This window comes from Aspergillus costaricaensis (assembly GCF_003184835.1).
Source record: "Aspergillus costaricaensis CBS 115574 unplaced genomic scaffold BO79scaffold_5, whole genome shotgun sequence".
Classification (NCBI taxonomy): Eukaryota; Fungi; Ascomycota; class Eurotiomycetes; order Eurotiales; family Aspergillaceae; genus Aspergillus; species Aspergillus costaricensis.
Genome location: NW_020291805.1, coordinates 941,843 through 968,416, shown reverse-complemented (window position 1 = coordinate 968,416; position 26,574 = coordinate 941,843). Strand labels below are relative to the sequence as shown.

Here is a 26,574-nt window from a genome sequence, read left to right as displayed (position 1 = left end):
TTTTTTTTTTTTTTTTTTTTTTTTTTTTTTTTTTTTACTTTATGTCCCTTGACTTCATTGAAGCAAAAAAAAGCAATGGGAAGCAGGAGGGGAAGGGGGATAAAGCGAAGAAAAAGAAAGAAGGAAAGGAAGGAATCATTCCGCCTGATCGCAATCATAGGGTCATAGATCCTATGTGCATCAAATAATTGCCGCCTCCCATGCCCGAGGGTTCCGATACGAACCAGGGTCGCACCTTGATCCCCCTTCGGCACTATCCCAGTTACTTACCGAGTGCAGCCCAGGATTCAAGTGGGGGGATTTCCAGCATTAATCCCAGCGACTGGCTAGACTAGTCGCATCGCGATAGCCATCCAGACTTACTTACTTACCCAGTTAGATCAGTGAGATCAGTGAATCCTTGGGTAAGCTCCATAAGGCAGAGGCAGACACAAGAAAAAAAGAGAGACACGGGATGAGCATGCGCATCCGGAGCAATCACAGCGCATCCATATAATCAGGATTGGCGCGGCTATTATCACACAGCGGAACTACTGGACTAAACCTCCATGGTGCCTATTCGAATATTGGATCCTCTGCAGGCAGCCTCATCCCGCTGTCAGCCACCATTTCCTCCCTTCCAACCCCAACTAAGTAAGAGCTCGGAAGGGAGGGCTATCCTGCTGGTCACATGGAAGATGATGATGCTGTCTGGGGGACGATCGGGATCCTTCCCATGCTTGAGTTTGAGTCTACTGACGACTATACCCACCGAGGTGTTGCGCCTCCCGCCCGACAACGGCCGTTATTCCTTTCTCGATGAACGAAACAGACGCTATCCATTCCAGGTCTCGCCCTGGAACAAGTGAAGTGCGCATGCAGATACTCAGCGACGAGTCTTCGGGTTAGAGATCCGAATCACCTCCTGTCTATCACTGGATTCCTCAATCTTTGGGGTCCGGAGTTCCGGAGTATTCCCGTCTGGGCGACAACAGCCTCCCTTTAGAGACAGCCTACGTATGTTCACTTACACTGCCCGGAGCACAGTAAGATTGGGGGTTTCCTCAACACGATCAAGGAGGTATCAATCAACCCGCCTGATACTTGTGATTCTTGTAGTCCTCCGGGAACACCCCCCAAAACATGGGTAGTCGCCCGACCACGGCCATTTCTTTCTCCGATTTGCTGCCTGCGCCCTTGTATGGTAAGCTTCTAGCGGAAGACGGTAATTAGTTTAGTATCGAGCATCCCGCTACCACCCTCCTACTCGATACGAGACGCAGTAAGTAGCATCGATAATGTCTGATGCTTGCCCCAAAGTACGAGAAGACAACTCAAGTCGGGTCAAACCTTGCTGCGCGATCGGACCATCTCCAGCCAGCCGGATGATCCATCCAGAGAGCGACAGACACCGGACGCAGCAACTGCTTGCCGCATGCGGAGTGCAGCGGCTGTGGGTGATAGTTTGAAGTGTACCTTGGATACGGAGTATATGGCGTACAGCAAGAACTCTATACGCATACTTACAGCCAAGTGTAGGACGGAGTCTAGTGCAGCGGAAGGATTTCCCTCGCAAGCCATCTCAGCTAAGACCCTCCTTGTGTCCCAGCAACGGAAACGTCCCAAACAATCCAAAGAATCCCCGGGCATCCCGCGTGTTTTGACGAAGTTTCGCCGAACCGACATCACCATAGCTCGTGGTAATTATGGTGAACCAGCGACCAGGATGTTGAATCCAGCAACAGCCGCTTTGCGATCGGGGAGGAATTCTTGCTGTCGAAGGAACAATATTAATTTACCCCATCACGTCACAGTGCAGTAGTCTCAGGACGGCACAATTCTAGCCTACTATATGATAAGTTCGAAAGTTAATCCGCGTGCCTTGAATGTCGGTTGTATTTGTCTCTTATCGCTGGGACTGCGATATACTTTTTGCCGGTCGCGATAGATCTCCCGCCGCGTATAGATCTATCAACCCGCAGTTGTTGTGTGTAACCCGACCGTGAGATTGGGGAGGGGGAGATACTACCGTTAGACAGGTACTATCTGCAATCTGCACATCCACCAAACTTTCCCAGAATGTAGGATGGATCCCTTGTTGGACAGATCATAAGCCCGTCATATTTCCTCCGCATTGCAGGTCTATCCAGATAGAATAATGGTGAATACTTCCGAATTCATACCCTTTCAGTCTCTCTCTCTTATCGTCTATCTTCAGCCTCGTGGCCTACCTTGATACCTATCGATATCTATCAATTCTTACATTCCTCCATCCATCTATCCCAAATCATAGGCAATACTTCCGATCCGATGAAACACCCCCAAACAAAACCCAAATAATGCACGACCATCACATCCCATCCCATCACAACAACCACGACAAACAATACTTAACAACTAATAGTAATAACCCGTACGGTAAGTACCAATACCAAGCAAGGCAAGCAAGCACACGACACACATACGACTTGCCCTCTTTTTTGCCTCCCCTTCCACTCTGCCGACCCATTCATCCACTCACCCACTTCATCCACCAGCCGACCCGACAAATTGAAACAAAGTGGAATCCGCCCGACGGGAGAAACACGCTCCACTGTAAGCAAGTAGGCAAGCAAGCAAGCTTAGCCGTTCCAGTTCGCAGCAGCGGCGGCAGCAGCAGGAGGGAGTTTCTTAGTTCCCACAATTATAACCAAACCCAACCCTCTTTTTTTTCGATCTTCTCTCATTGGGTGATGAGGTCTCCATCCACTCACGTATTCTTATTGGGAATGGATGCAGACTGGAACCTGGAACTCCACGTGGCTTGTGAGAGATTTGATTAGTAGTCTAGGTGTTGTTATTGTTATTGTGGGTTGCTTGGTGAGTGGTTATGGGCACGGCGTGTTGCTGCTACAGCACCCAGATCTCTACTAGTATCGACTGTCTATCCAGATGCATACTAAGTGAGCTAGCTATACAAATACTACTACTTCCTACATAAATCAGCCCTTAAAATATATACCAATAGGAACCCACGGAAGTACTAACCAGCAACTAGCAGAAACATAGCAGACAAACAAACAAAAGGGGGGGGGGGAAAAGCAAAAAAAACACACACTTACTTAGTAGGTAACTTCCACGGCCTTTTCGCTGCAAGAAATCCTCATTAAAGTAAAGACGGCCAGCCACACTTGTCAACTTGTGTCAACTAAGTAATTCAGTTAAGTAAGAAGGTCACTAAATAGTAAACAAGGCTGGCCTCGCCTGGCCTGGAACATTTTTTTTCCTTTCCTTTCCCCTACTGCAGTCTGCAAGTAAGCTTTGACGGACGGACGACTCGCGTCCTTCCCCCCTCTTCTCCTCTTTTACTTACTACTCTCTTCCCTTGTTTTGGTAGATCGCTTCGACTTAACTACAAAGTATTTAGAACTAAACCTGCTGGAAGATGATTCTTCCTTGACATCTGTGGTTGAATAAGTGGGTATCTATGTATAATTACTGGGTATTATTATTGAGTTAGATTCTCAGTAAACTAGTTCCGTTCATCCTTTGAACCGTGCTCTGCTTTGCTCGGCTCAGCTCAGCTCAGCTCAGAAACAAGTCATGTCTTAATGTGATCTTCACCGTTTTCTTTCATATATAGTAAGTGACTGACTGACTTGAGTAAAATATACCCGAGCGGGTGGGTTAATTTAATTAAATATCGACAGACCAGGTTTTCGTTCACTTTTCACATGTTTTTTACTACTATACAAAGTTCAGTGCATATATAATTGCTATAACATATAGCCTATATAGTATATACAAAATAACATTCCTTGAAGGAATAAGGAATAGATTAAATAAGTAAGAAAATGAACTAGTTTACCACCCAAATCCCGCTCTTCCCATCTATAACTAACTCAATCCAGAAACCCGACTGAGAAATTATTTGTCAACTTGCCCACCCACACTGGCAAACAACAACAGATCTAATTGTAAGCAAAATGTAAGCAAAATAAGAGTTCTGGAGTCTGGAACTGCGTAGAGTTGTTAGTTAAAGTTTGAGGGGTTTTTTCTCCTTCGCATTATTTATCATTGTTATTATTGTTATTATTATTATTTCGGGCCCTTTCCGTTCCTTTTGGTCTAGTCTAGTTGGTGGGAGAATATTATTTGACTGGAGCTAGAACTGACTAACTTTAGTGGAGTGGGAACGAAAGGATGGATGGATGGATGGATGGATGGAAGGCAGAAGGGGAGGGGCCAGTGCTTGGCCCGCCACTGGGCTTGGGTGGGTACGGACTGAGTAGGCTACTAGCCTACTACCAGTACGTACCAGGCTAGGTGGAGTATGTTTGGTAATTGATTTATGTATTCATTTGGCTGGATTCTGTCTCTGTCATAATGGGGTTTGATGTTTGATGTTGGTGGGGAGGATCTATTGTGGATGGGTTGTATGTGGTGATTGTTGAAGTAGGGTTGGTTAGTATCTTTAGTTGTCTCGGTGGTGGTATTCATTTGTTGTGGCTTGGGGTGGGTAGGGATCTCGATGTGAGCAGGAGTTTAGCATTGGATGGGTGGAATATATATATAATGTTGTAGCGAACGATATTAGAGTGAAACAAACAGAAACGAATGGGATGATGGTAGGAGATGCTGTATATTTATTCAATAGAGTCTGAAATATAGTACCGAGTACTGTCTATGCGTGGAACACTAATTGCCAGCACCCCCGTACAAATCCGTCCTGGAAACGTGTACAATGCATCAAGTCTGACAATGTATACTGGACACAATGCGGAACATATATCTGAGAGGATTGCCAAACGCGAAAGCTGCAACAGATGGTTTAAATGGCTCCGTTGTTAACATAATCAATAGAATAGGAGTACCCGGCATATCCTTCATCACGGTATTCATGCAAGTCAAAGAAAGATGCTTCATGGGACCAAGTCAAGTGGCTATCAGGTCCGATATCGATAGGATAATGAATTGAACAATTCCATCTCTGCTTCTTGCCAGCCTACAACCACCACATGAAACTCTGCTATGCTGGTCAATGCACCAAACCATTGTCTGTGCACAATATACACGAGCACACTTGAATGTAGAAATGCCGGCATACCATTCAATCAATTGAAATAGAAAGTCGATATCATTATACAGTACCTTATGAACAGCACTACAGAATCACTACTACACATCTAATATCTACCCCATGACCTCTCCAGTAGCAGATATACCTACACTCAAGAACGATAATCAATCTCCTACAATACACCAGGAATAGCCTTATTCTTGGCAAATTAAACCTAATCCAACTCTCGGCCGAGTTTTATCCACAGGAATATCATGTCAAAGAGAGGGTATAAATCTTCATTCGCAGCATGTTAGCTCAGGGGAAGAGCGCCGGGCTCATAACCCGGAGGTCCCTGGATCGAAACCAGGACATGCTATATCTTCTTTTTTTTTCGTCTATTTTTCTTGTACCCTTTCTATTTCTGTGGTATGAGCTGTCTGGGAATGATAATTTGTACCTTTTTACTGTGGATTATTGGTACATGTGATGTTTTGTACACTCTAATCCTTTACTATAGAACACATACCGACTCAATCCCCGATATAAAATAGTATGAGCACAACGCTAAACCAGTCTCCTGGCATTACTTGCTGTGAAGAAGTGTTTTGCTTTAATGCTATATTATGAGGAGGTGAATGTTACATATAATATATCATACTATTATCTTGAACTAAAAATAAACGATCATAACATACCCTCGAGTCATGCATAGCTCAAAAGAAAAACCGGGTATGACATGTATACTCAAATACTGTGTCAGTTTGCTTCTGCATCTACTGGTGATTTTGTGAAGCAGCTTGTAACTAGGGAAAGGTCATACAACATCTAGTGAGTCGAATGCTGAATTCCAAGTATATACTATGTGAAATAATGATATATTTAGAAGCAAGAAGAATTGAACTTGTAGCTGGTAGTGCCTATTCAGATATCTGGATCTGCTCGGTCCCTGCCTTTCGGACAAGCTGTAACTCAAATCTCTCTCTTTGACATGCCATCTCCATTCAACATGCGTTATCTTGACCTTGTGGATTTACAAAGTACCGCAGCTACAATCGTACCCCCCACGGCGGAATCACAGCGAGAATAGCGCCATCCACGTACCACGGGGTCTTCGACTGATCAACTTTTCTCCGTTTTGTTGGCCTATGAGTGTCTTTTCCGTATTCAGAAGAAGAAGCAGCTCCGGTGTCACGAGGGTTATTGCAGAGCGCTAGATTATCCTCGTTCTGTTCATTCACCCACGTCACCCCTGGCAAAGTAACGCATGGCCAAGCCTCACTTGCTACCGCCTATAGAGAGTTTGTCTGTTAGCGTATGCTATACACCCAAGTGTATAAGGGATTTTCTGGTTAAAGGTTCTGAGTGAGAGTCATACTTTGGCAGCCTTATTCTTCTCATCAATCTGGATGGGGATGTTCTTGGATTGTGCGCGCTCCAAAATAGTAGCATACCAGTCCCCGGTGCTAGAAATAGCCAATGCGTAGGTGTCTAGGCCACAGGACTTGAAGGCTGAGTAGAGAAGATAATCGCCGTCCTTTAGCACATGTGCAATGCTCTCTGAGGCGGGATAGGCGTAGGAGCAGAAGGCCCCGAGGATGCCACCTGTTAAAAGGTCAAATAAGCCACAAACTAGAACAACCAGTTCCTTTGGCAGAAGGAAGGGAAGACAGGGATGTAGATATAGATTGGGGATGTACCTTGACTCATCAAATCAGGGCTCCCAAGAATATTCATCACCGCCGCCTTAAGTGGCTGTATGCACGGCGTGAGGGATGGTTTAGGATGGACATATCCCACGCCAGCACCTACAGCGTAGAGTCCGTAGAGTAGAGTGATGCGTTCACCCCCGGTAACAGGCAAAATCTCAAGCTCGCAGTCATCATAGAAGGCAGCCCACTGGATAGTCGAGGAACTGGCCGGGCTCCAGTCCAAATCGCGAACCTGCTTATTGTGTCGCACATATAGGTTCCCTTCGGTGAACCGGGAAGGCAGGCATACTACGAGCAAGCCGAATTGATTATCACTGCAGGGGATACTGAAGTGCTTCTTGAAGAAGCCATCGGGGCTGGAGTAGACCTGTCCCCATGGGTTAGTAAGTGGACTCTTGCCCTTCCCACCCTATGCCTTTATAATATAGGTAAAAAAGAGAAAGGGAAAAAGGGAAAGGGACCAACATTCAGCTTCCAGAGATCTGCGATCAATGCCCTGCTAGCACCAACATCGAAAGACGGAAGCAGCTGTTTCTCAATTTCATCAAGAATACCAAAATCCACAGGATGGAAAGTAGTGGCGAAGCGAGCAGACCTCAGCGTCCCGCCTTTGCAAAAAGTAGGATCAAGAAAGCGCTTTTCACCATTGGAAATGGCAGTAGGGGTACAGTCACTGATCAGCTGCTGCAAAGCTCCTGCACCAGAAGCGTCGACGTCATCTTTTTCGCAGATAGGAAGAACCAGCATTTGCGGCACCGAATCCCTCGAAGCCCAGAAAATTTTGACGGGCTGGGACTTAGTAGGGACGTGACCATATTCTTTGACAGAGGCATCGGTAGTGATAGGAATGGATCCGGAACATGAGAAGGATAAAGAATTGCCTTTGATCAATTCTCTGAGTGAGGAGTAGTCGGATTCAGGAGTGAGTTCTGGGGGCATTTTGTTGAAAATTATAGAGCTCGTTCTGTGTAGGTAGGTGGCACCCTGAGGCAGGAGTGGTACTGAAAAGAAGACCTGAAAATCAAGACACCGGGAACAGGTTCAATCTTTAGGAGTAAGTAAGTGAGGGGGGCCGCCGAATAGGTAGTAACAGAGGTGGTGGAGGATACATGGATGCAGTGAATGTTCCGGCAGTGAATACATGTAGATGACTTTCCTGACTTTGAAAGCCTGTATCATAGAATGCGTCGAGCAGTAGAAGTAGATAAGGAATCATCGTGGCTAAGTTACGTTGTTGCAACAGCATGAGCCTACTTATACTGTCTACTTATACCGTCTACTATGGAAACAACTCTTGAACTTACAAGTCGATAGAGGTTCATCACCATCACGAGGTCATATTAGAACAGATGAATTAATATATGTATTCCGAATTCAGTCATATCAGAGAATAAGGACATCATCCAATTCATACAAGAAGTCAGAAAACAATAGTCAACACCATATCTCGAAACTTCATCCCGCGTATAAACAGGTATGGAAGGAGCCCATAGATTCTCCTTCAGCCAGTGACAGATATCCAGTCCCACACCGCGCCTCCTTTCCGGAAAACCCATACAAAAAAGAAAGAAGTCATAACATGCATGCGTGCAGATCAATCATTCATCGCCCCGTAATGTAGTCCTTGTTTTCGATCGTCACACTCTTCGTCATGTGGTTGACCTTGTAAACACCGACCAGTCGAGAGGCAAGTTCGAACTATTGTTGAGAGTCAGTAACGCGCTGCTGTAGCATCTATGGCGAGTGTCTTACCATGTTGTTTCTCAGAGAAATAACGATAAACTGGGCATTCTTAGTTCTCTCCTTGATATAGGATGCCACAATTGAAACCTAGGCAGATTAGCAACGCACTTTTACTAGCTGGGATAGAGCACTCACGTTCCGGAAGTCCAGGGCAGCATCAATCTCGTCCATCACGTACAAGGGAGTCGGCTTGTAGTGATGCAAGGCGAATACTAGCGCCAAACTGGAGAGCGTCTTTTCACCACCGGACAGATTACCAATGTTCTTCCAGCTCTTCTTCGGAGGCATGACGGAGAACAAGATACCCTCAGAGAACGGATCCAAAGAGTCGACCAATTCCAGCTCCGCGTTACCTCCCATCGTAATCATCTGGTACATCTCCTTCAGACGAAGCGAGATAATGCCGAATCCTTCCATGAACCCGTTCAGACGAGCAGATCGGAGGCCATCAAGACGGGCCTTGGCACTGTCGCGCGATGCCAGGGCAGTAGTCAGATCGGCCGAACGTGCTTCGTGTTCAGCCGTTCTGCGCCTGTACTCCTCGATGACACTAAGGTCGACAGATGCATTCTGGCTCTTCTCCTCGAGCGCAGCAATGGCTGCCTTCAATGACTCCTTGTTCATCTCCATCAACTCATCTTGAGTGAACATCTGGAGCTCTGTGGCCTCCTGCTCTTCACCCAGATCGCTGACGTTCTGCAACGAAAGCTTGGATAACTTTTCTTGCCAGTACCGTCCGCGCTTTTCGTTCTCGGCCAAGGCTTTCTGGTTCTCCTCAAGCTTATTGCGCATCTCGATCTCGGTGGCTCGGGACTCGTTCAATTCAGCAACCTTTTCATCCAACTCAGCCTTCACCTTGCCGAGCTCCTCTTTCTTTTCGTCGAGAGCCTGTCTTGTGTGAGCCTGTGAATCTGATACATTGCCATGTCGGACTTACCTCTTCCGCTTCCTCCACCTTCTGTTTCCACCCCGAGGCATCGTTGGCCTGGTTGGCAACATCAGCATTGAGCTTCTCGAGCTCCTCTGTCACATGCTCAAGTTCCTTCTCTGCGTCAGCACGGGAATTCTGGTGCTTGACGATGGCCTTCTCGTTCTTTGACTTTCCAACTTCTGCATTGGAAATCTCCTCTGCAAGAAGGCTGATCTGCTCCTTGAGACCATCGACCTTGGCCTTCTGACCACGTAGTCTAACACCACCAACTTCCATGATCTTATTCTGGAGAGTCTGGATCTCTTCCTCGATGCCGCCCTTTTGTTCACGAAGGTCTTCGATTTCTTCCTCCAGAGCAGCAATCTGTTTCTCTAGAGCTGCAGCTTGGTTCGCGTCTGTCTTTGATGGCTTGTGCTCGGCGCTCAGTTCCTTGACGCGCCGCTGGGCGTCTGCGAGACTTCTGTTGGCACTTTCGATCTCAATCATGATCTTCTGAATTTTGGTCTCCGCCCGTGGTATCTCCTCGGACCTCTCTCTGATCGCTGCCTCCATTTGCCGTTGCTTCTCCAGGAAGCGCTGGAATTTCCTCTCCATTTCTTCCAAATCCCCCTCGAGCTGAGCAACTTGCTCTCTGCTTGTCTCTGCCACTTGCTTGGAGGACATGCCGCCACGTGCTACGCGGGTACCACCACCACTCATAGTACCAGACATGTCAATAAGTTGACCGTCAAGGGTAACGACCCTCCACCGTCTGGCTCCATAGGCAATGCGGTTGGCTTGCTCGAGGTCTTTAGCAACCAAGGTGTTCTGCATGACACTGTAGAATGCGGGGGCAAACTTGGAGTCTTTAGGCTTAACCAAATCAAAAAGGCGAGGGACCTTCTCCGGAGTTGCGATGGAGGACAGATCCCGCCGTGGGAGTCGATCCAGAAGAATGAAGTTGGCTCGGCCGAGATTGTTCTTACGCAGGTAGTCAATACACTGCTGACCGACCTCAACCGTATCAACTACCATGTTATCCAGCGCTGGACAGGCAGTCGAGATAGCGACATCATATTTCTCGTCGATAGTTCCGAGGTTGCCGAGCCGGCCGTGGAAGCCTTCAATACGGCCCGACTCCTTGAGACGCATAAGCCCAGATAGAACGCTTCCGCGATTTTGAGTGCTCGCAAGACTGGCCCTTGCCTCGTCTGCCTTCTGTCGAGCACTCGAGACATGGGCTCGCACTTCGGGCTCTCTGTGGGCATACTTCTTGAGGTCATGCTTGAGCTTCTCGACCTCTTGTTCAAGTGTCGACTTCTGCTCCTTGCGTTCCTCAAGCTCGGTCTCCTTGGTAGCCAAGCCCTCTTCGATTGATGCCACCTTGGCCTGAGCCTCTTCCAACAGGACAGCACCCGCGTTGCTTCTCTCACGGATGATGTCAAGTTGACTCTGAGCCACAGCAACTGCCGAGAGCTTCTTGTTGATCTTCTCATCCCAAGGCTCCAATGACTTTTGCTTTGCCGTAATTTGGTCCGAGAGGCCCTGGGTTTTGCCTTTGAGGCTCTCACGGATCGAGTTCAGTTCCTCCTCCTCCACCTTCATCTCCTTCTCAAGCTGTGTAGTCTCCTTCGATTTCCTTTCAATGTCGTCCGCATGCTTTTGCACCAAACTTTCACACTCAGAGGCAGCCAGTCGAGTACTCTGCATGGCCTTTTCCAGCTTCTTCTGCTTTCCAACCAGGAATTTCTTCTTCTCTTCAAACTTGACGGATTCCTTGTCGTACTTAGCCATTTCCTTGGCCAAGGCCTGCATCTCCTTTTCCATGCTCTCATATTCCCGCATGCCACGCTTGTACGCCTTTTCGAGCTCTTTGATACCGGACTCGTTGCCCTCGTGCTTCTCTAGCTCGAGGTTCAAAAGCTCTTGCATCTGCAGGATAGCTTCCTCGGTCACTCGGATGTTGTCTCCGCACTCATTGATGTAAATCTGGTAAAGTGCAGACTGTTTCTGAGCCAGCTCATTCTCGTCACGGATGAAGGCGAGTGCCTTGTCCTTTTTGTCTTCTAAGGCGTTCTTCTCCTTCTCTACATGCTGTACACGGTTGTTCTTTTCCATACAGACGTCGTTCAGCGTCTCCAGCTCAGCGGCTGCTTCGTCGATGGGCGTCTTGTATTTAGAGGTTCCAATAATATCTTCGAGGTACTCCAGGAGACCATCTTCATGTTCATTGGCAGCCTTGGCCTTCATCTGTGCGATTGACTCGACTTCACCTTGGAGAATAAGGAAACGCTTGTGGTCCAGGTCAATGCCGCGGTCGCGGAGCAGAGTGGTCACGGCGGTAAAGTTCGTCTCCTTGCCGTTCATGTAGTACTTGCTGCTGTTGTTTCTAAATGCCTTTCGGGAGATAATCAGTTGGGAATCTGGGACTACTTCATGCCCTCCGGTGGGCAAGTCAAGGACTTCCTGGAAGTGGACTTCGACTTCACAGTAGGGCAAGTTGGGGAAGTTGGCGGAATTGTGAATGAGAGCGGAAACCTTGCCCTGTCGCATCTTGCTGGCTCGGAAACCGAAGACAAAGAGCAACGCATCGATGACATTGGACTTTCCGGATCCGTTTGGTCCAACAACCGACGAGAAAGAGGCATGGAAGGGCCCGACGATCTGCTTCCCTGCGTAACTCTTGAAATTCATCAAAATTAGTGTAGTAATAATCAAGCGGCTCTTAGGTTCGGATGGCTCCTCGGGTGCTGAGGGGCCCAGCAACCGAGACTTCATCATGATATCCATCGGCTTTTCGAGAACGGTCGTATTGGGGTTGATCATGGCGATTTGGGGCTTTTCCTCGCTTTCGGACTTCGCGGGCGTCTGGTTCACAGCCGATTCAGTGATATCAGCGAGTGGGGGTACACTGCCCCTCTGCGATCGGAGTTGGGACGGGGGCGGCGAGACGGAGGGCTCTGGAGTAGGGAGTAAGGACATTTCCGGGTTGGGCGTGTGGGAGACACGACTCTTGCGGGGGTGGGCCATACTGGTTATTTTCTTTACCGACGCTGTGACCTGTGAGGCAGTCTCGGGCTCTTCCACTGACGCGACGCTGTCGCCTTCATTGTCGTTGGTATCTGTGAGTTGCGACGCCTCCGACAATTCTGCGGTTGCCGATCTGCGAGACCTCCGTGTAGTGCGCGTGGCCTTGGGTGTAGTCTGATCAACGGTGGCTCGCCTGCGCGAGGACCTCTTTTCAATTCTGGGTTTCTTGGGAACAGGCGTGGCTTCGCCGCTATCGTCGTCGTCTTCGTCGTGCTGAGATGCCGTGGGGGTGACATTTCCGGGATCCTCCTCTTCGGAGGTTTCTTCGATAGCATAGCTCCGCCGGGCGGCGGCAGAGCGCCTAGTTGGGCGGCTTCTTGCGATGGATGACATTATTTTGGATGAGTCGTCGTCGTCGCCAGAGACGGCTTCATCAAGGCGAATGTTGAAGCGGGCGCAGTTGCAAAGTTGCGGGCGGAAGTGGAAAGTGGGTTGTTTACATTGTGTCCCCATCGGGAATGGCGTTGTTTTCTGCCACAACATGTGCGTCTTTGGACTGTCTGCTTCACCGCCCACCTGCCACGGCGGCCCATACAATTCACCGCGAGTAAATAATCAGCGCTGTATCGGAATTGTTCTACGGACATATCTCTGACAAAATGGCTCCTTGGGACGATTTCGACTCTATCTTCTATTTCAACAAGAACTTTACCTACGATGGCAAGGTCATTGAGCAGATCGTCGCCAACCGCCGTGCGCTTGAAAACCAGCTGTTCGCCGACAGACTGCTAGGATTGCTCGGAGTTAAAGCAGGTATTCTCTCCTCTCATCCAGCTCTGAAGTGAAGGTCGTTGTTAATTAGGAGCAACCTCTAGTCACGCAACTTTACCCTCCCAGATCCAATGCAGACCTCCGGACTCTTGTCGGACATATACTTTCCTCCCCCATGGACATAGAGCACAAGCAAGCGTTGATCTACTATATCCTGAAAGATTGCCGTGCCGCCAGCGATGCGGCTTCCCAGTTTTCGCGCCGGTGTCATTTGCCGGAGAAGTACAGGCTGTTCATAGAAGGACTGTGGAACCTTGATAGGCTTGAATTCAAGGTGCGTCTCTGCCTTGACGCAGTTTGCGACGGTTACTGACCCAGAATGCGCCGATAGCGAGCCGTAGAATATCTGACCGAGCCTTCTATCATTCCAACTTTCCCGGATGAAATCCTCTATGTCCTTACTCTTCCTCGGCTTCCCAAGCACGATGACAGCCTCGTAATGGCATACTACCTTACTGTTTCCCCGCCTTTGGCATCGGAGAAGGTCCAGCGAGCCTTCTTCAAGACGCTCTGTCGGTCAAGCATTACGGAGGCCTTCTACTTCACCCGCAAGAACGACGACACTCTACGTCGAAGCTACCTTACACAGCTCATTGAGTTCGTGCACACAACCGACGCTGGCCAACTTCGGAGCAGTCGCGCGCTGGAACTGATCGGCCTTCCATTCGACGATCAAGAAGAGGAATGGTTCGAGGATGCTCTGCTTCACGGTAGTGCAAAGGGTCTCCATGGCTCCAAGGACACAGTCATGATGCGCCGCCTTGCAAGTGGCAAGTTGAGTGGACTGGCCCAGGAGCTTGAGTCCCTCGGTGGGGAGAAGATTGACGGACTGAACTGGGATGTCCTGAGGCAGAGCGTCACACATACACAGACTTCTCACTCCAGCGGTGGACAAGCGTGACACGAACTTGATATTATGGGAAATGGCTCGGAGAATAGGAGTTGACATCGGATCCATTGTAATTTTATGAAGCATTGGCATTGAACAGGCGACGGTTGCTATTGATGATTTAACAAGGCCGAAAATATAACCACCAGTATACCCCGACCTAGTGTCTTTTATGGTGTTATTTGCAGCCTGTAGAAGAGTAAATGAATAAATTAGAATGTTACAGACAAATTGTCTCTCGGCTCTTGATAGCTCCGCGGGCAGGAACATGTGTAAATTACAATACCATGTCCATACACTATGCATGGATTTCCGGCCAATACTACAGCCTGAGGCGGCGAAATGTACTGTCACCGGATCAATCCAACCACCACCGGCCATCCGCAGATTCTCTCTAGTTATACACCGCGACCAGCTGCGCGCGCTTCGGTTTCTGATATTACTTAAGAGTCTACTTATTCGTCACATCTTTCTCTAACAATTGATCAAATAGATAGCTTCAATTCGTGGGTTTCTGACTTTCGATTGAGCTCTTATCATCACCGTCAGACGGTCAGCAGGGGCCTCTCGTACTGTCCGACGCCGCAAAGGCCCAATACGACATGGTTGTCTGCACGTACTTTCAGCAGGGGCGCTGCAGATTTGGAGGTACGAAGATACCTTGCCCCAAAGATCAGAGTTTTGCTCTTGTTCCGGTCTGGACAGTGGACTAACAATCATTCCAGACCGTTGTAAGAATGAGCACCCCAGCCAGCAGACATTGAGCTCCGGCAACCGTTTCGGGGCACTTGCTGGGGGAGGTTTCGGAGGTACGTTTAGTGTTTGCTGTTGGAGACAACACAACACAGCATGCTCTGTCTGTTGAATGGGCTGTAAAGCCATTATGTGTGCCGACTTTATTGGTCTACTCTGAACTATATTATCATTGTCATTTGTTCTCTTCAAGAGCAGTCACCGCATTATGCATGTGTGACATGGTTCACGATTTGTTGCTTCCACCATGTGTTGTGAGATTTCCTAACTTCAAACATAGGCCGTGGCGCCCAGACTCAGCAATCTGCAGAGTAAGTTGTTCTTCAGTCAAGCTATTTTACATGGGACCTTTCTGACACCCCACAGCTATGGAATCACTACGGCGGACATCAAGGCCGATCTTACCGCCGGTAAAGGCCGGCCAGAATGGGTTTTTTCCTGCTACGGTCCCGGCAGAAACGCCCCAAGGCAATTATTTGGAGGCGCTAATCGAGAGCGGAGTTTTGAAGAACTGCGACTGCGCCATTATGAAGCTGCCGCAGCAGGCAACGCCGACCAGGCAGTCCAAGAAGCTCAAGCTCTGTATGGGGAGGCATTGAAGCAGATGGATGTCATCCTGAATGATCTAAACGGTGCTGTGAAGTATGTCGTCGACGGTATCAATGAACATCCCAACAGAATTGATATCGTGGAGGGCAAGACCGGCCCTGCTTCCACCCCAGCACCTTCTGCTTTCGGTCAGCCCTCGCAACCTAGCCAACCTTCACCATTCGGGCAACCCGCTGCTCCCAGCTCAGCACCGGCTTTTGGTCAGCCTTCAGGATTAGGCAGTCAACCCTTTGGCAAGCCATCTGCGTTCGGTCAGCCGTCAGCCTTCGGGCAGCCCTCGGCCTTGGGCCAAACATCTGGCCTGGGGCAAGCACCTGGCTTCGGACAACCTAGTGCTTTAGGTCAAGGGTCTGCATTTGGACAGCCCTCAGGCTTGGGAGGAGGGCAGTCGGCATTCGGTAAACCAGCCTTTGGCCAGCCTAGCTTTGGTCAGCCTTCTACCGGCCAGTCTTCGTTCGGCCAGCCATCATCACTCGGAACATCGGCATTCGGGACACCTGCTGCGGCCTCCCCATTTAGTCAGATATCAGCTCCTAGCCAGCAACCAAGCGGCTTTGGTCAGTCCGCCGGACAAGCATCACCGTTCGCACAGGTCGGGAGTCAAACCCCCGCCGCGTCTTCTGGCTTCGGTCAACCCTCGACAACACAGCCTGCTGGTTTCGGCCAACCGTCACAGACAGCTTCGCCTTTTGGTCAACCACAACAACAACAACCGGCCTCAAACCCGTTTGGACAACCCTCCACGGCCGCAGCTCCGAGTCCCTTCGGGGCTCCAAGCCAGCCAGCTGCATCTTCAGGATTTGGACAGCCCGCTAGCGGATTTGGACAGTTAGGCCAATCAGCGCCTGCTCCCGCTCTTGCATCCACGCCAACAGCTACCGCAGGAACCGGCCCTCCTGCCATCATCAAGATAGACAACCCGAATGAGCTACACCCCATCCCACCGCTGACAGGTCAGACCATCCGCGACCCTATGACCAAGAGGCTCTCAGCCTGGAAGGGGCAACCCGTCAAGTACATCAACAACGAACCCTGCTATTTACATCCGCAGGATCGTCAGACCTACGTCCGCATCTTCTTTCCAGATGGACCCCCTGATGCAGCCAGCTTACGGGACGCACATGGCAAAGACGAGGAGTATACAGCTGAGGTCACTGCGCAGTACGAGTTCTTCGTGCAAAACGGATGCTTCAAGGACGGAGTGATTCCGAGCGTGCCCCCGAAGACGGAATGGGTGAGCTTCGACTTTTAGCCAATCCAGGCTCTTGGGCTTTCTTTTACATGGTTTACTTGGGCATTGTATTATATAGATCATTAGCATTATTAACGGACGGAATGGGCGTCCAGGCTGGAAATTCTGACACGGAACAACGGAAGCAGTTAAGTCACTGCTAGTTTTGATACCAATACACTACACTACAATCCATACAATCATTCACTCCGATAAGGGAAATAGTTTACTGCTTTTTGAACTTTTTCATTTTCAAGCCAGGAACTGGCGGGTATCGACGAATGCCTAGCACGGCCGCAGCAGCACCACAAAACATAACCTCATCGTCCGCGCCACCCCTGTCACGAACCCAAACCGTATCCAGTGAAGGAAGAGGTAGGGATTTGTTTAAGCAGCAATGGTGACCTCAACCTCAACACCAGCCTCGATGTTGATGATGATCTGCTTGACGGTCTCGGTGGGGGCGAGGAGGCTACACATATATTAGTTTTCCATATTCCCTTCGGACACTCATCATGTGCTAGAAATATTGGGACAGGGGGCACTCACTCGATGAGACGCTTGTGGATGCGCATCTCGTACTTGTCCCAGGTCTTGGAACCCTCACCGTTGGGGGTCTTACGGGTGGAGATGTGAAGGGTCTTGGTGGGAAGACGGACGGGACCCTTGACCTGGAGGGACTTGGAGCGAGCACGGTCGATCAGCTCCGAGCACACCTTCTCGAGGGAGGCGACCTTGCGAGAGGTGAGGGTGATACGGATCTTGTGGACCTTCTATATTCCCATCAAAAGAGATGTTGTTAGTGATTTGTCGCATTCATTGATCGATTCATATATAACCCATGTCCCAATGCCATTGGCATTGAAAGACATGTTATATATGTATGGTGGTAGACGTACAGGGCCCTCGCCGAAATCCTTCTCAGGCTTCTGGAAAGACATCTTGAAATGTAGTTTTGAGACGGTGGGGTGACCGGTGGGATTTGAGATGCTGTTGGACCTGGAAGTTAGTTGTCGTCGACGAGAGACAAGAGAGAAAAGAAGTTAGAGAGGGGCAGGGCATACCGCAAGGGAGGCTGGACTGCCAATCAAGACCTGAACTATCGGGGTTCGGTAAGGTGATGATGGCCGTTGAGGAGAGAGTCTGGATGGTTTGCCGGGCGGAATAACAATTATCGTGCAACTTTTTTTTTGTTCAATTTTTATTCATCCGTTCTTTCTTGCTTGTGCGGGTGGAGGGCTTGGCGCTCGGCTAAGTAGCTGGTTCGGGAGCTAGTGGCTCGTTGTGGTTAGTTGATTTTGGGTTTGGGAGGGCGGTGAGTCAGCGGGATTGGGGAGGCTCGGTTTGGATGGTTTAACTATGTTGGAACTAGATAGTCCGTACTGTACTCCGTAGATGGAGATATGGTGGTGAGGGAAACTAGCGTAATGTCTAGTTTGGCTATTAAGTATCTAAATAATAACATTCTTTTATTTGCGTTAACTTTCGTATCTGATCCATCATTAAGATGTACCTAGTAGGGTGGGATAGAAGAGTGCCGGAAATGTACAATAGCTAGTCAGGTTCTAGTCCTCACAGCCCAACAAAGGTGACTAGGACGAAGATGATGATGGTGTATTTAGTCTAGTATGTTTCAAGTGTGGTAGGTGTTTATTTCTGTTGGCATGATAGCTTACCTTGATGGTGATTGCATACATGGGATAAATCATGATCGAGTATAACTCCCACATACACTGGGAATATAAGGCACAAGTACAAGCTTATTCTGATATTCATGTAATATATAATGCATTCTATAGACCAATAAATCACAGACCGGGGCATTAACTCATTAGGCACTGCGAGGCAGTCAAAAGGCATCAGTCATATCCGGACCATCACCAGAAAGACTATATAGTGCTGTGGGGTAGGGGTGGGGTGGCGTAGCGTAGCGTAGAGTGGGACTATTTACAACAGGGATCTGGGGGATAGTACATGTTTGATAAAGTGACAGAAGGGATGCATCTAGCGTGGTCGCTGACTCGCATAGATAATCTTCAATGGCTTTAATGATGATCCGAGAACACACCATTCTCCGCACACGATTTCCTGCACTCCTCGAGAATGCGGACCTGCTTTGCGACGTCGCCGAGTTTGCCAATTACCTCTTTGTTACCATCGTAGAAGGTGAAGATGGTATAAGGGATGCCAGTGTCGCGGCAAAAGTCGAGCACCAGGCGCTGGGTCCGACGTAGGTTGTGCCGCGGAATGCGGGGGTAAAGATGATGGATGGCTTGGAATTGAAGACCCCCGTGGAAGAAGTCGAGCCAGGTCGGGCAGTCAACATCCATGGTGGTGCGGAGCATTCGTTGCGGGAAAGACTCGTTGACTCCCATGTCGGAGGTGGACATGGCGAAGTGAGAAAGGGTGATCTGCACGTGCAGCGGAGAGGTAACCATGTGAGAGACGAAAAGGAAGGCAAGCCGGCTGCTCCAGTCCGGAATCGAGCGGTACATCACTCCATAGCCAAACCAGATCCAGAAAAAGACCTGACCGCCAATCTCAAACCACCGATGCCACCAGGCGGGACCTTTCTTCGGGGCTTGGCCCGTGAAAAGGTATTCCCAGCTCAGACGATACAGGTTGAAACGTCCAAACAGGAGGATGGGGTAGTAAAGGTAGTTCTGAAAGCGCAAGAGGAAGTTTGCAGCAGCATCGAATTCCATGATGCGGTCGTAGTAGGTGCTGCGAAGGCTGGTAAGGAAGCGATGGGAGACGGCGAAGAATGGCATGTGTTCGATATCGGGGTCGTGTTCGGGGGCGTTCGTCACGATATGGTGGACATTGTGGCTGCGTTTCCACCACCCCAGGCTGAGTCCTCCGAGATAGTCGGCGATAATGATACCAATTACCGTGTCGACGTGGAAGTTGTGCGTAATGCCCATATGGCCAGCATCATGGGCAGTAAACACAAGCTGATGCCAAAAGCATCCAAGGAAGAAACCTGAAGTCGCATACCATCCAATCTGGAGGAAATAGTAGGACAAGGCAGCGAAGAGCGTATATCGGCAGCATTCGATGAAGTACGAGAAGTAGCGACAGTCGTAGAGCCCCTCCGCACGGATCTGCCGGTCCAGATCACGATACCTCTGCTTGATCTTCTCCTGATTGTCCAAATCTAGCGAGGGGTATTTGGCCGTATCGAAGACGAGTTCCTCCTGCGTGCGCGCATCGAGAAAGAAGGGTTTCGGTTGGAACTCTTCGCTTTGGGCGGCCGAGGCTGGGGTTGCGGGCGCAGGCTTCCGCTGGCGAACACCTGACGTGCTATCGACGGCATCAAAGATCGGAGATGGCGGCTGTGACGTTTCTTGACCGGAACTCTCCTGACCAGAGCTCTCCTCATCGGACAAACAATCCTCGGTATACGGACGAAACTTTCCGCCCTGGATGGGTGGCAGGAAGTTCACCCATGGGCCCTCGATGTGACCGATCTGAAAGGACAACATTCGTTGGTGCGCTTCCTTGGAGTGTAACCTATAGAAGAGAAAAGTCGGAGTCAACGGTCTGTTCGCATCCGGGCCTCCCGGGGTTCATGGGGGCTACACACGCATTAATCTCATCGGTGGCATCTTTCCCAACCATGTGCCTAATGGACTTGTCTCCTCCAGGATGGTAGGGAATCCACGCATCGACCCTGAGTACGCGACCGTCGAAGATGATGACATGCTTGCCTTCAGAAATCAGGCCCTCGATATACCTTCGGGACAGAATGGTGTCCTTCCGGGCCGCGGAGGTAGAAGGAGCGGTGACCATGGTACAGTTGCAACAGGTACCTGTGTAATTCCAACCAAGGGATCGGGGACAGGGGATGGTTACAAAGAGGGTGAATGATCAGCCCAAGGGGGCATCGTATAGTGCAAAGACCTAGTAGGGGGGAAGATTAGAGGGGGTAGTGGAATGAGAAGATACAATCCAAAGACCGAGAGAAAGAGACCAGATGGAGGTAGAAGGACAGGATGAAGATGGAACTACTACTAATAGAAAAAGCGGGGACGCGAAGGTGAAACGTGCCGGCGATCGTCACCCGATCCAGCGAGTGTCATTCCACCCACATTTCTGTCTCCGTCTCGCCCATTCATTCCCCGTTCCATCATCATCATCATCATCACCACCACCATCATCATCACTGACTTACTATTATTACTTCTTAGCTTCAATCTCCAGCTTGCTTTCTTCCCCTTATTTTGTTCTTAGTTTATTTCTTCCCCTCCTTTAATTCCCTTCCCACCGCCTCTTCTGCACTTCTCTTCCCCAGACTCCTCCTCTCCTTCCCTTCTCCTCCTTTACCCCCCCCCAAAACCCAAGCTCTGATCCGCGAGTCCCTCCGCCCCCCTCCACCGTCCGTCTTCTTCCCCCCCAGTTCGGTTGTCAGCGTCGTATGATCCAACATGGCCGCCAACCCAGGAGAGGTATAGTCAACTCCCGGTGTGCGCGGCTACACCACGCCTCTATCTAAATCGATAGGGGCAGAAAAGTAGTGTGGATGTTCTGACTCGGTCCGCCTGGTCCTTTCTGACAGGATTCCCTCTCTCCGCTGATCCAAAAATGGCTTGAGTGGGACCAAGTAAGTCCCCTACATTTGTCAGATTCCGATCCGCCCAGCTCGGCTTTCACTCCCCCCCATAGTACTGGTGGTAGTGAAGGTATTGCTGTTGCTCAATGCTCTTACTCATGCGCTTTCCTCATCAACCTTCCACCTTCCGAAGTCTCACTGCTAATGCCCAACCCTATTAGGATGCCTCTACTCGCGGGGAAATTGAGCGGTTGCGCGATGCAGGAGAGCTGGCGGAGTTGCAGCAGCGCCTGCAAAAGAGTACGTGTGGGCTCGAGACATGCTTCATCTGATCTTCTCGTACCGAATTTAGGCTCTTTACGCTCCCCTGCCTGTCATGTCTAATCCGCATAAACTGCAGGAATCCAATTTGGCACCGCTGGTCTCCGGGGTCGCATGGCAGCGGGCTTCTCTTGCATGAACTCTTTGACTGTTATTCAGGCATCGCAGGGTCTGGCGATGTACTTGAAGAAACACCATGGTGATATTGCCTCCTATGGCGTCGTCATTGGCCATGATGCTCGCTACAATTCCGCCAAGTTCGCCGCTCTAGCCGCAAATGCTTTCATCGCACAGAGGATCCCGGTCTGGTTCTACTCCGAGCCTTCTGTTACGCCGACGGTGCCTTTCGGTGTAACCCAACTGCATGCTGCTGCAGGTATCATGGTTACGGCAAGCCATGTAAGGCACCCCTGTCTGTCAATTTAAAGATCATGTGGCTAATCCTGCCCTAGAATCCAGCACAAGATAATGGTAGGTTGCCATGGCTTGCTCCTCGACAGCCGGACCGTATCACTGACGGACGTGGCGAACAGGTTACAAAGTGTCTGGTTGCGCTCATCCAGCCTGTTTTGATTATCACTAACATGCTCCAGCTATTTCAAAAATGGCGCCCAGATCAATACCCCCATGGATGTGGAGATAGCTCGATCTATCGAGGAGAATCTGACACCCTGGCCCAACGCTTGGAAAGACTTGCAGCCCGGTGAATATTTGCGCCCCAAGGCCTACGACAATCTCCTGCCACACTACAACACAGCAGTATGGCAATACGCTGTGAGTCTAGATGCATTGTGCTTTGGTAACACGGGCTCACCGTTTTGCAGACATACACAGTGCGGGAATGGAAGCAGCCACAGCCATTTGTGTACACTCCTCTGCATGGTGTAGGAGGCCTGGTATTCCCCAGCTTGTGCCGTTCCGTTGGTATCAAAGATTTCACTGTCGTCCCAGAACAAGAAGAACCGAACCCCGACTTTCCCACGGTAGCTTTTCCCAATCCCGAAGAGGTTGGAGCTTTGGATCTCGCAATGCGCACCGCGGACCGGGAGGGCAGAGAACTGATTATCGCACATGATCCGGATGCAGACCGCTTTGCGGCTGCTGAGAAGGTCAAGTATGTATCCGCTGCCTTTAAACAAAGGACCCCACTAACCAACTGCAGTGGATCGTGGTTCACTTTCACCGGAAACCATTTGGGAGTACTGCTTGCATCGCACTTGTTTGACTCCTTGGAGACTATCGACAGCGACACACGAATTGCCGTGCTGAACTCGACCGTCTCGACGTGCATGTTGGAGAAAATGGCAAAGGCAAAGGGGATGCATTATGAGGAAGCATTGACCGGTTTCAAGTGGATGGGCAACATCGCGCGAAGACTCGAAGAACTCGGCTACTATGTTCCATTCGCCTTTGAAGAAGCGCTTGGATACATGTTTCCGGAAGTGTGCTACGACAAGGACGGTATTTCCGCCGCCATGGTGTTCTTGCTAGCCCAAGCCAAATGGAATGCTCAAGGACTCACCCCATATACGAAGCTTCAGCAACTCTTCAAGGAACACGGGCACCACGAGACTCTCAACACCTACGTCCGATCGACGGACCCAGAGCTCACCATGGACCTATTCCGAAAGATCAGATCTGGACAGTTCGGCGCCGGAAAGTCCTTTGGCTCCTTCAACATCCAGCGATGGCGAGACCTGACGGAGGGTTACGACTCGGGAACCGAGGACCACACGCCCACACTTCCGGTTGATAAGAACACCCAGATGCTGACACTATGGCTGGATCGGGAAGTCAGATTCACCATTCGTGCATCGGGCACAGAACCCAAAGTCAAAAGTACGTCGAAAATCATACGGAGCCATTGCGCAATGCTAATCTTGATTCTAGTCTATATTGAAAGCAGCGGAGCATCGCAAGACCAAGCCGTCGAGGCTGTCCGTGACACATTCCTGACCGTTATCAAAGAATGGGTCCAGCCTTTTGCTCCAGCCATGACGTACAGCGAGCAACAGGTTACATCTTCGGGCATTAAGTTCCCGGTGAAATAAGCAGCGAGTAAGAGTGAAGAGGTGCTTGGGCGAAATCTTTTATTACGTTCCATGAATGACTATAGAACACAGCTGGGGGAGGTTAACCCCGGCCCTGTGTTGCCATTTCAGCAAGACTAGCATGAATACGACGCAATGAATCTCTACCGTGATAATCTCGGATAGTGATTTGAAGTAGGGCTGTAGCAGTGGTGTTACGAAGTACGTATTGGCACGAGATGTAGGCTGCTAACTGTTATACCTGTTATACTCCGTATACTAGACTAATTCCACCTGCTGCAGTTATCCAACGACAAAACCAAAGCACCCTCTCCCTCTAATCTAAATCCCTACAACTAGATGGTATATAACTTCAAACAACCGGCCGATCCACCCACCCACACCAATACCTAACCCAGTACTTCGCCGCCAGCAACCAATACCTAACCGCATCATGCCAAATCGCACCCAACAGCGACGGATTCTGAAAATACTCACCAAACCAAACACTCCTCGCCCAATGCAACTCTCCCGCCCTAGCAACCCTATACTCCCACTCTTCCTCCGCAGCACCAGCACCACCACCACCCACCCCGTCCCTCCCCACCAACTCCCCCATCAACCGCGCATGCATCGCCGCCTGATTCGTACTAAACGCAATATGCGGTCTCAAAAACACCGCCGCATCACCCACCAACCTCACCCTACCATCCAAAAACCACGTCTTCCCCATCGGCGGGTAATCCGTAATCAGATGCAGAAACGGCGCGTCAATCATCCTCAGAAGTTCCATATACGGCTCTGGGAAATCCAACACGTTTTTCGCCAGCGCCCGTTGCGAGTCCCAGATCCGCGCTGGCACTAGGCCCCGTGGCACGGTGGTGTGATGGCGCACGCCGTGGATGTCGGTCATGAGTGCTGGAAGGTCCTCCGCGGCTACGTTCTGGTACCAGCAGAGATTGAGGTAGCGGGTTCCGGGGGCGATGGAGCCGTTGGGTCCGGGGATGTGGTAGACGATGATGTGGGAGCCGTGGGTGGGGTGTTTGCGGATGTTGTAGGTCATGTTGGATGAGAAGAGGGAGAGGGTTGAGGCTGGCACTTGGCTTTCGTGGATGATGCCCCGCCAGGCGAGGTAGCCGGCGTATTTGCGGTGGTTGGTGTTTTCATTGTTGATGGTGGCAGATTGAGAGGATGTGGGTAGGAAGAGTTGGCGGACGATGGAGCGGGGGCCGTCGGCGCCGAGGACTAGATCTGCTGTGTGCGTTGTTGTGGTTTTTGTGCTGGTACTCTCTGTGACGATGGCTAGCTTCCCTGTTGATGGAATCTCGGATATATCGATGACTCGCTGGCAATAGTCGTATCGTGCGCGGGCTCGTGCCTCACTTGGGGATTCATCTGGGAAGGTAGGGAGGGCGTCTGGAGGGTTAGGGATGTAGTCGCTGGCTAGACCATCGTAATTGGCACGAAGACGGAAATACAATGCATCCCAGGAGGTCATGGTGCGCTGGATGCGAAGGAAGGGCTGCGGTTGGCCTGCGTGGTCTACGGTTTGGAGCTGAGTAGCTGGGATTCCTAGCGGAATGTGGGAGACGCGGTCGTAGCGCGAGAGGAAAGCTAGGACGTCGGGACCTATGCTTACGCCGGCCATGTGGGATGGTGGGGTGGGAGTGGGACTTTGTTCGAGGATTTGGATGGTGTGGCCTTGTTGGTGGAGGGTGATGGCTTGCATTAGAGCTGAGAGGGAGCCGCCGACCTAGAGAAATTGGTTAGTTGTAGAAGTGTTAAGAGAGAAGGGATCTTGTTTACAATAACTATCTTCAAAGGAGATGGGGATGCCATGGTGGGTATGATAGGAAGAGCTAAGTATATCTGATGGTAGGAGGGAGGGGAAGATGGGAATAGAAGAAGATGGAGGAGGAAGAGAAAGTGAGAAGGGGGAGGTTAGGGTTCTTATACTACTGGAGAGGGGATCATACTACTACTGCTTCGCCCCCTCCTCAACCTCCATCTATTCATGTCGACTTGCATATTATGGCAGCACTAACATACTCGCATCAGTGAGTTACAACCAATCAGCCAATTCATGTAGTACTACTACCAGTAACCCTAGTTGGGGGCTGATGGTCCGCCCATGCTATATAAAGAGGACTCAGGACGCCTTCTGGGAACGAGGTCTCCATCGTCTCTATTTGCCCCAACTCTCTTTAGTAGTTCTTCTACGTCGATTTTCATATTAATTCCCTAAGACCCCACGACAATGTCTCGCTTCCCTGCCATCCCCCCAAACCAACAGACCGCCGAGCAGAGCCTGGTCGAGCCCAGTGCTCGCCGCATTTTCTCTCATCTGCCTCCGGAAGTACAATGGCAGGGTCCCTCAGGCGTCATTCTAGGACCTTACTCTCCTCTGTAGTACGTACACATCCCCTCTTTTGACCTCTCTCAATCAAGACCCTTCCAACTAGCTAACCACAACCCAAAACCAGCTACACCCCCTCCATCATCAAACCCTGGTTCTCCTTCGCCTACTCCATCGGGTCCCAACCCCACGTCACAGCGCGCGAGAAGGAGATCGCCATCCTCGCTACCCTAGCTGAACACAAGGCGCCCTATGTTCAATACGCCCATTCACACAGTGCCCGCGCTGCAGGTTTCTCCCAGGAGCAGATCGCGCAGGCGCTGCAGGGACAACACCAGCAGCCTCCTGCCGGGTTATCGGATGCTGAGCAGGCGGTCTATATGGCAGCCTTGGCGATGGCGCGGTCGAGGGGTCCCATCTCCACGGAGGATTTCGGCGCAGCAGTGGCTGCCCTGGGCAGGGAGAAGGTGGCGGAGTTGGCTCATGTCGTAGGTGGATATATGTATGTTTGTTTGCTGTCGAATTTGGCGAATGAGGAGGTTCCAAGCGGGGATGCGGTCGGTGAAAAAGATGGGAGAGATGATGAGTAG

General features: G+C 50.2%; 8 protein-coding genes and 1 non-coding gene across 9 annotated transcripts; 4 read left to right on the top strand and 5 right to left on the bottom strand.

Annotated features, from left to right (window-relative positions):
* The first annotated feature begins 5,324 nt into the window (after nt 1–5,324).
* BO79DRAFT_t50 lies at nt 5,325–5,396 on the top strand. The gene has a single exon. It is a non-coding gene; the product is annotated as a tRNA-Met (tRNA).
* Nucleotides 5,397–6,066: 670 nt separating this feature from the next.
* BO79DRAFT_277206 (oxidoreductase) lies at nt 6,067–7,668 on the bottom strand (the record flags this gene model as incomplete). The annotated part of the gene is made up of 4 exons (XM_025687802.1): nt 6,067–6,309; nt 6,396–6,622; nt 6,718–7,096; nt 7,195–7,668. 4 exons carry the CDS (start codon nt 7,666–7,668, stop codon nt 6,067–6,069), a joined length of 1,323 nt encoding a protein of 440 aa, XP_025543248.1.
* Nucleotides 7,669–8,167: 499 nt separating this feature from the next.
* On the bottom strand, nt 8,168–12,706 carry smc4 (condensin subunit SMC4). Its single transcript, XM_025679382.1, has 5 exons — nt 12,415–12,706; nt 9,410–12,342; nt 8,608–9,360; nt 8,482–8,559; nt 8,168–8,427 (listed from the first exon to the last, which is right to left on the bottom strand). Exons 2-5 carry the CDS (start codon nt 12,206–12,208, stop codon nt 8,332–8,334), a joined length of 3,726 nt encoding a protein of 1,241 aa, XP_025543247.1. The 5' UTR covers nt 12,209–12,342; nt 12,415–12,706; the 3' UTR covers nt 8,168–8,331.
* A 365-nt stretch (nt 12,707–13,071) lies between these two features.
* BO79DRAFT_277203 (uncharacterized protein) lies at nt 13,072–17,205 on the top strand (the record flags this gene model as incomplete). Its single annotated transcript, XM_025687801.1, has 3 exons — nt 13,072–13,225; nt 13,579–14,130; nt 15,218–17,205. 3 exons carry the CDS (start codon nt 13,072–13,074, stop codon nt 16,744–16,746), a joined length of 2,235 nt encoding a protein of 744 aa, XP_025543246.1. The 3' UTR covers nt 16,747–17,205.
* Nucleotides 16,955–17,869, bottom strand: S10a (40S ribosomal protein uS10). Its single transcript, XM_025685277.1, has 4 exons — nt 17,790–17,869; nt 17,625–17,715; nt 17,275–17,498; nt 16,955–17,197 (listed from the first exon to the last, which is right to left on the bottom strand). Exons 2-4 carry the CDS (start codon nt 17,664–17,666, stop codon nt 17,113–17,115), a joined length of 351 nt encoding a protein of 116 aa, XP_025543245.1. The 5' UTR covers nt 17,667–17,715; nt 17,790–17,869; the 3' UTR covers nt 16,955–17,112.
* Nucleotides 17,870–18,515: 646 nt separating this feature from the next.
* Nucleotides 18,516–20,698, bottom strand: BO79DRAFT_207495 (fatty acid desaturase). The gene is made up of 2 exons (XM_025682180.1): nt 20,312–20,698; nt 18,516–20,238 (listed from the first exon to the last, which is right to left on the bottom strand). The coding sequence occupies exons 1-2, from the start codon at nt 20,515–20,517 to the stop codon at nt 18,771–18,773; spliced, it is 1,674 nt and encodes a 557-aa protein (XP_025543244.1). The 5' UTR covers nt 20,518–20,698; the 3' UTR covers nt 18,516–18,770.
* A 170-nt stretch (nt 20,699–20,868) lies between these two features.
* On the top strand, nt 20,869–23,827 carry BO79DRAFT_285342 (phosphoribomutase PRM15). Its single transcript, XM_025688344.1, has 10 exons — nt 20,869–21,173; nt 21,284–21,328; nt 21,499–21,577; nt 21,678–21,997; nt 22,051–22,069; nt 22,132–22,141; nt 22,192–22,372; nt 22,423–22,712; nt 22,761–23,437; nt 23,489–23,827. Exons 1-10 carry the CDS (start codon nt 21,153–21,155, stop codon nt 23,647–23,649), a joined length of 1,803 nt encoding a protein of 600 aa, XP_025543243.1. The 5' UTR covers nt 20,869–21,152; the 3' UTR covers nt 23,650–23,827.
* A 419-nt stretch (nt 23,828–24,246) lies between these two features.
* On the bottom strand, nt 24,247–25,510 carry BO79DRAFT_189273 (monooxygenase; the record flags this gene model as incomplete). The annotated part of the gene is made up of 3 exons (XM_025680646.1): nt 25,435–25,510; nt 24,337–25,381; nt 24,247–24,278 (listed from the first exon to the last, which is right to left on the bottom strand). Exons 1-3 carry the CDS (start codon nt 25,465–25,467, stop codon nt 24,247–24,249), a joined length of 1,110 nt encoding a protein of 369 aa, XP_025543242.1. The 5' UTR covers nt 25,468–25,510.
* A 321-nt stretch (nt 25,511–25,831) lies between these two features.
* BO79DRAFT_243361 (carboxymuconolactone decarboxylase family protein) lies at nt 25,832–26,574 on the top strand (the record flags this gene model as incomplete). The annotated part of the gene is made up of 2 exons (XM_025685276.1): nt 25,832–26,037; nt 26,112–26,574. Exons 1-2 carry the CDS (start codon nt 25,886–25,888, stop codon nt 26,572–26,574), a joined length of 615 nt encoding a protein of 204 aa, XP_025543241.1. The 5' UTR covers nt 25,832–25,885.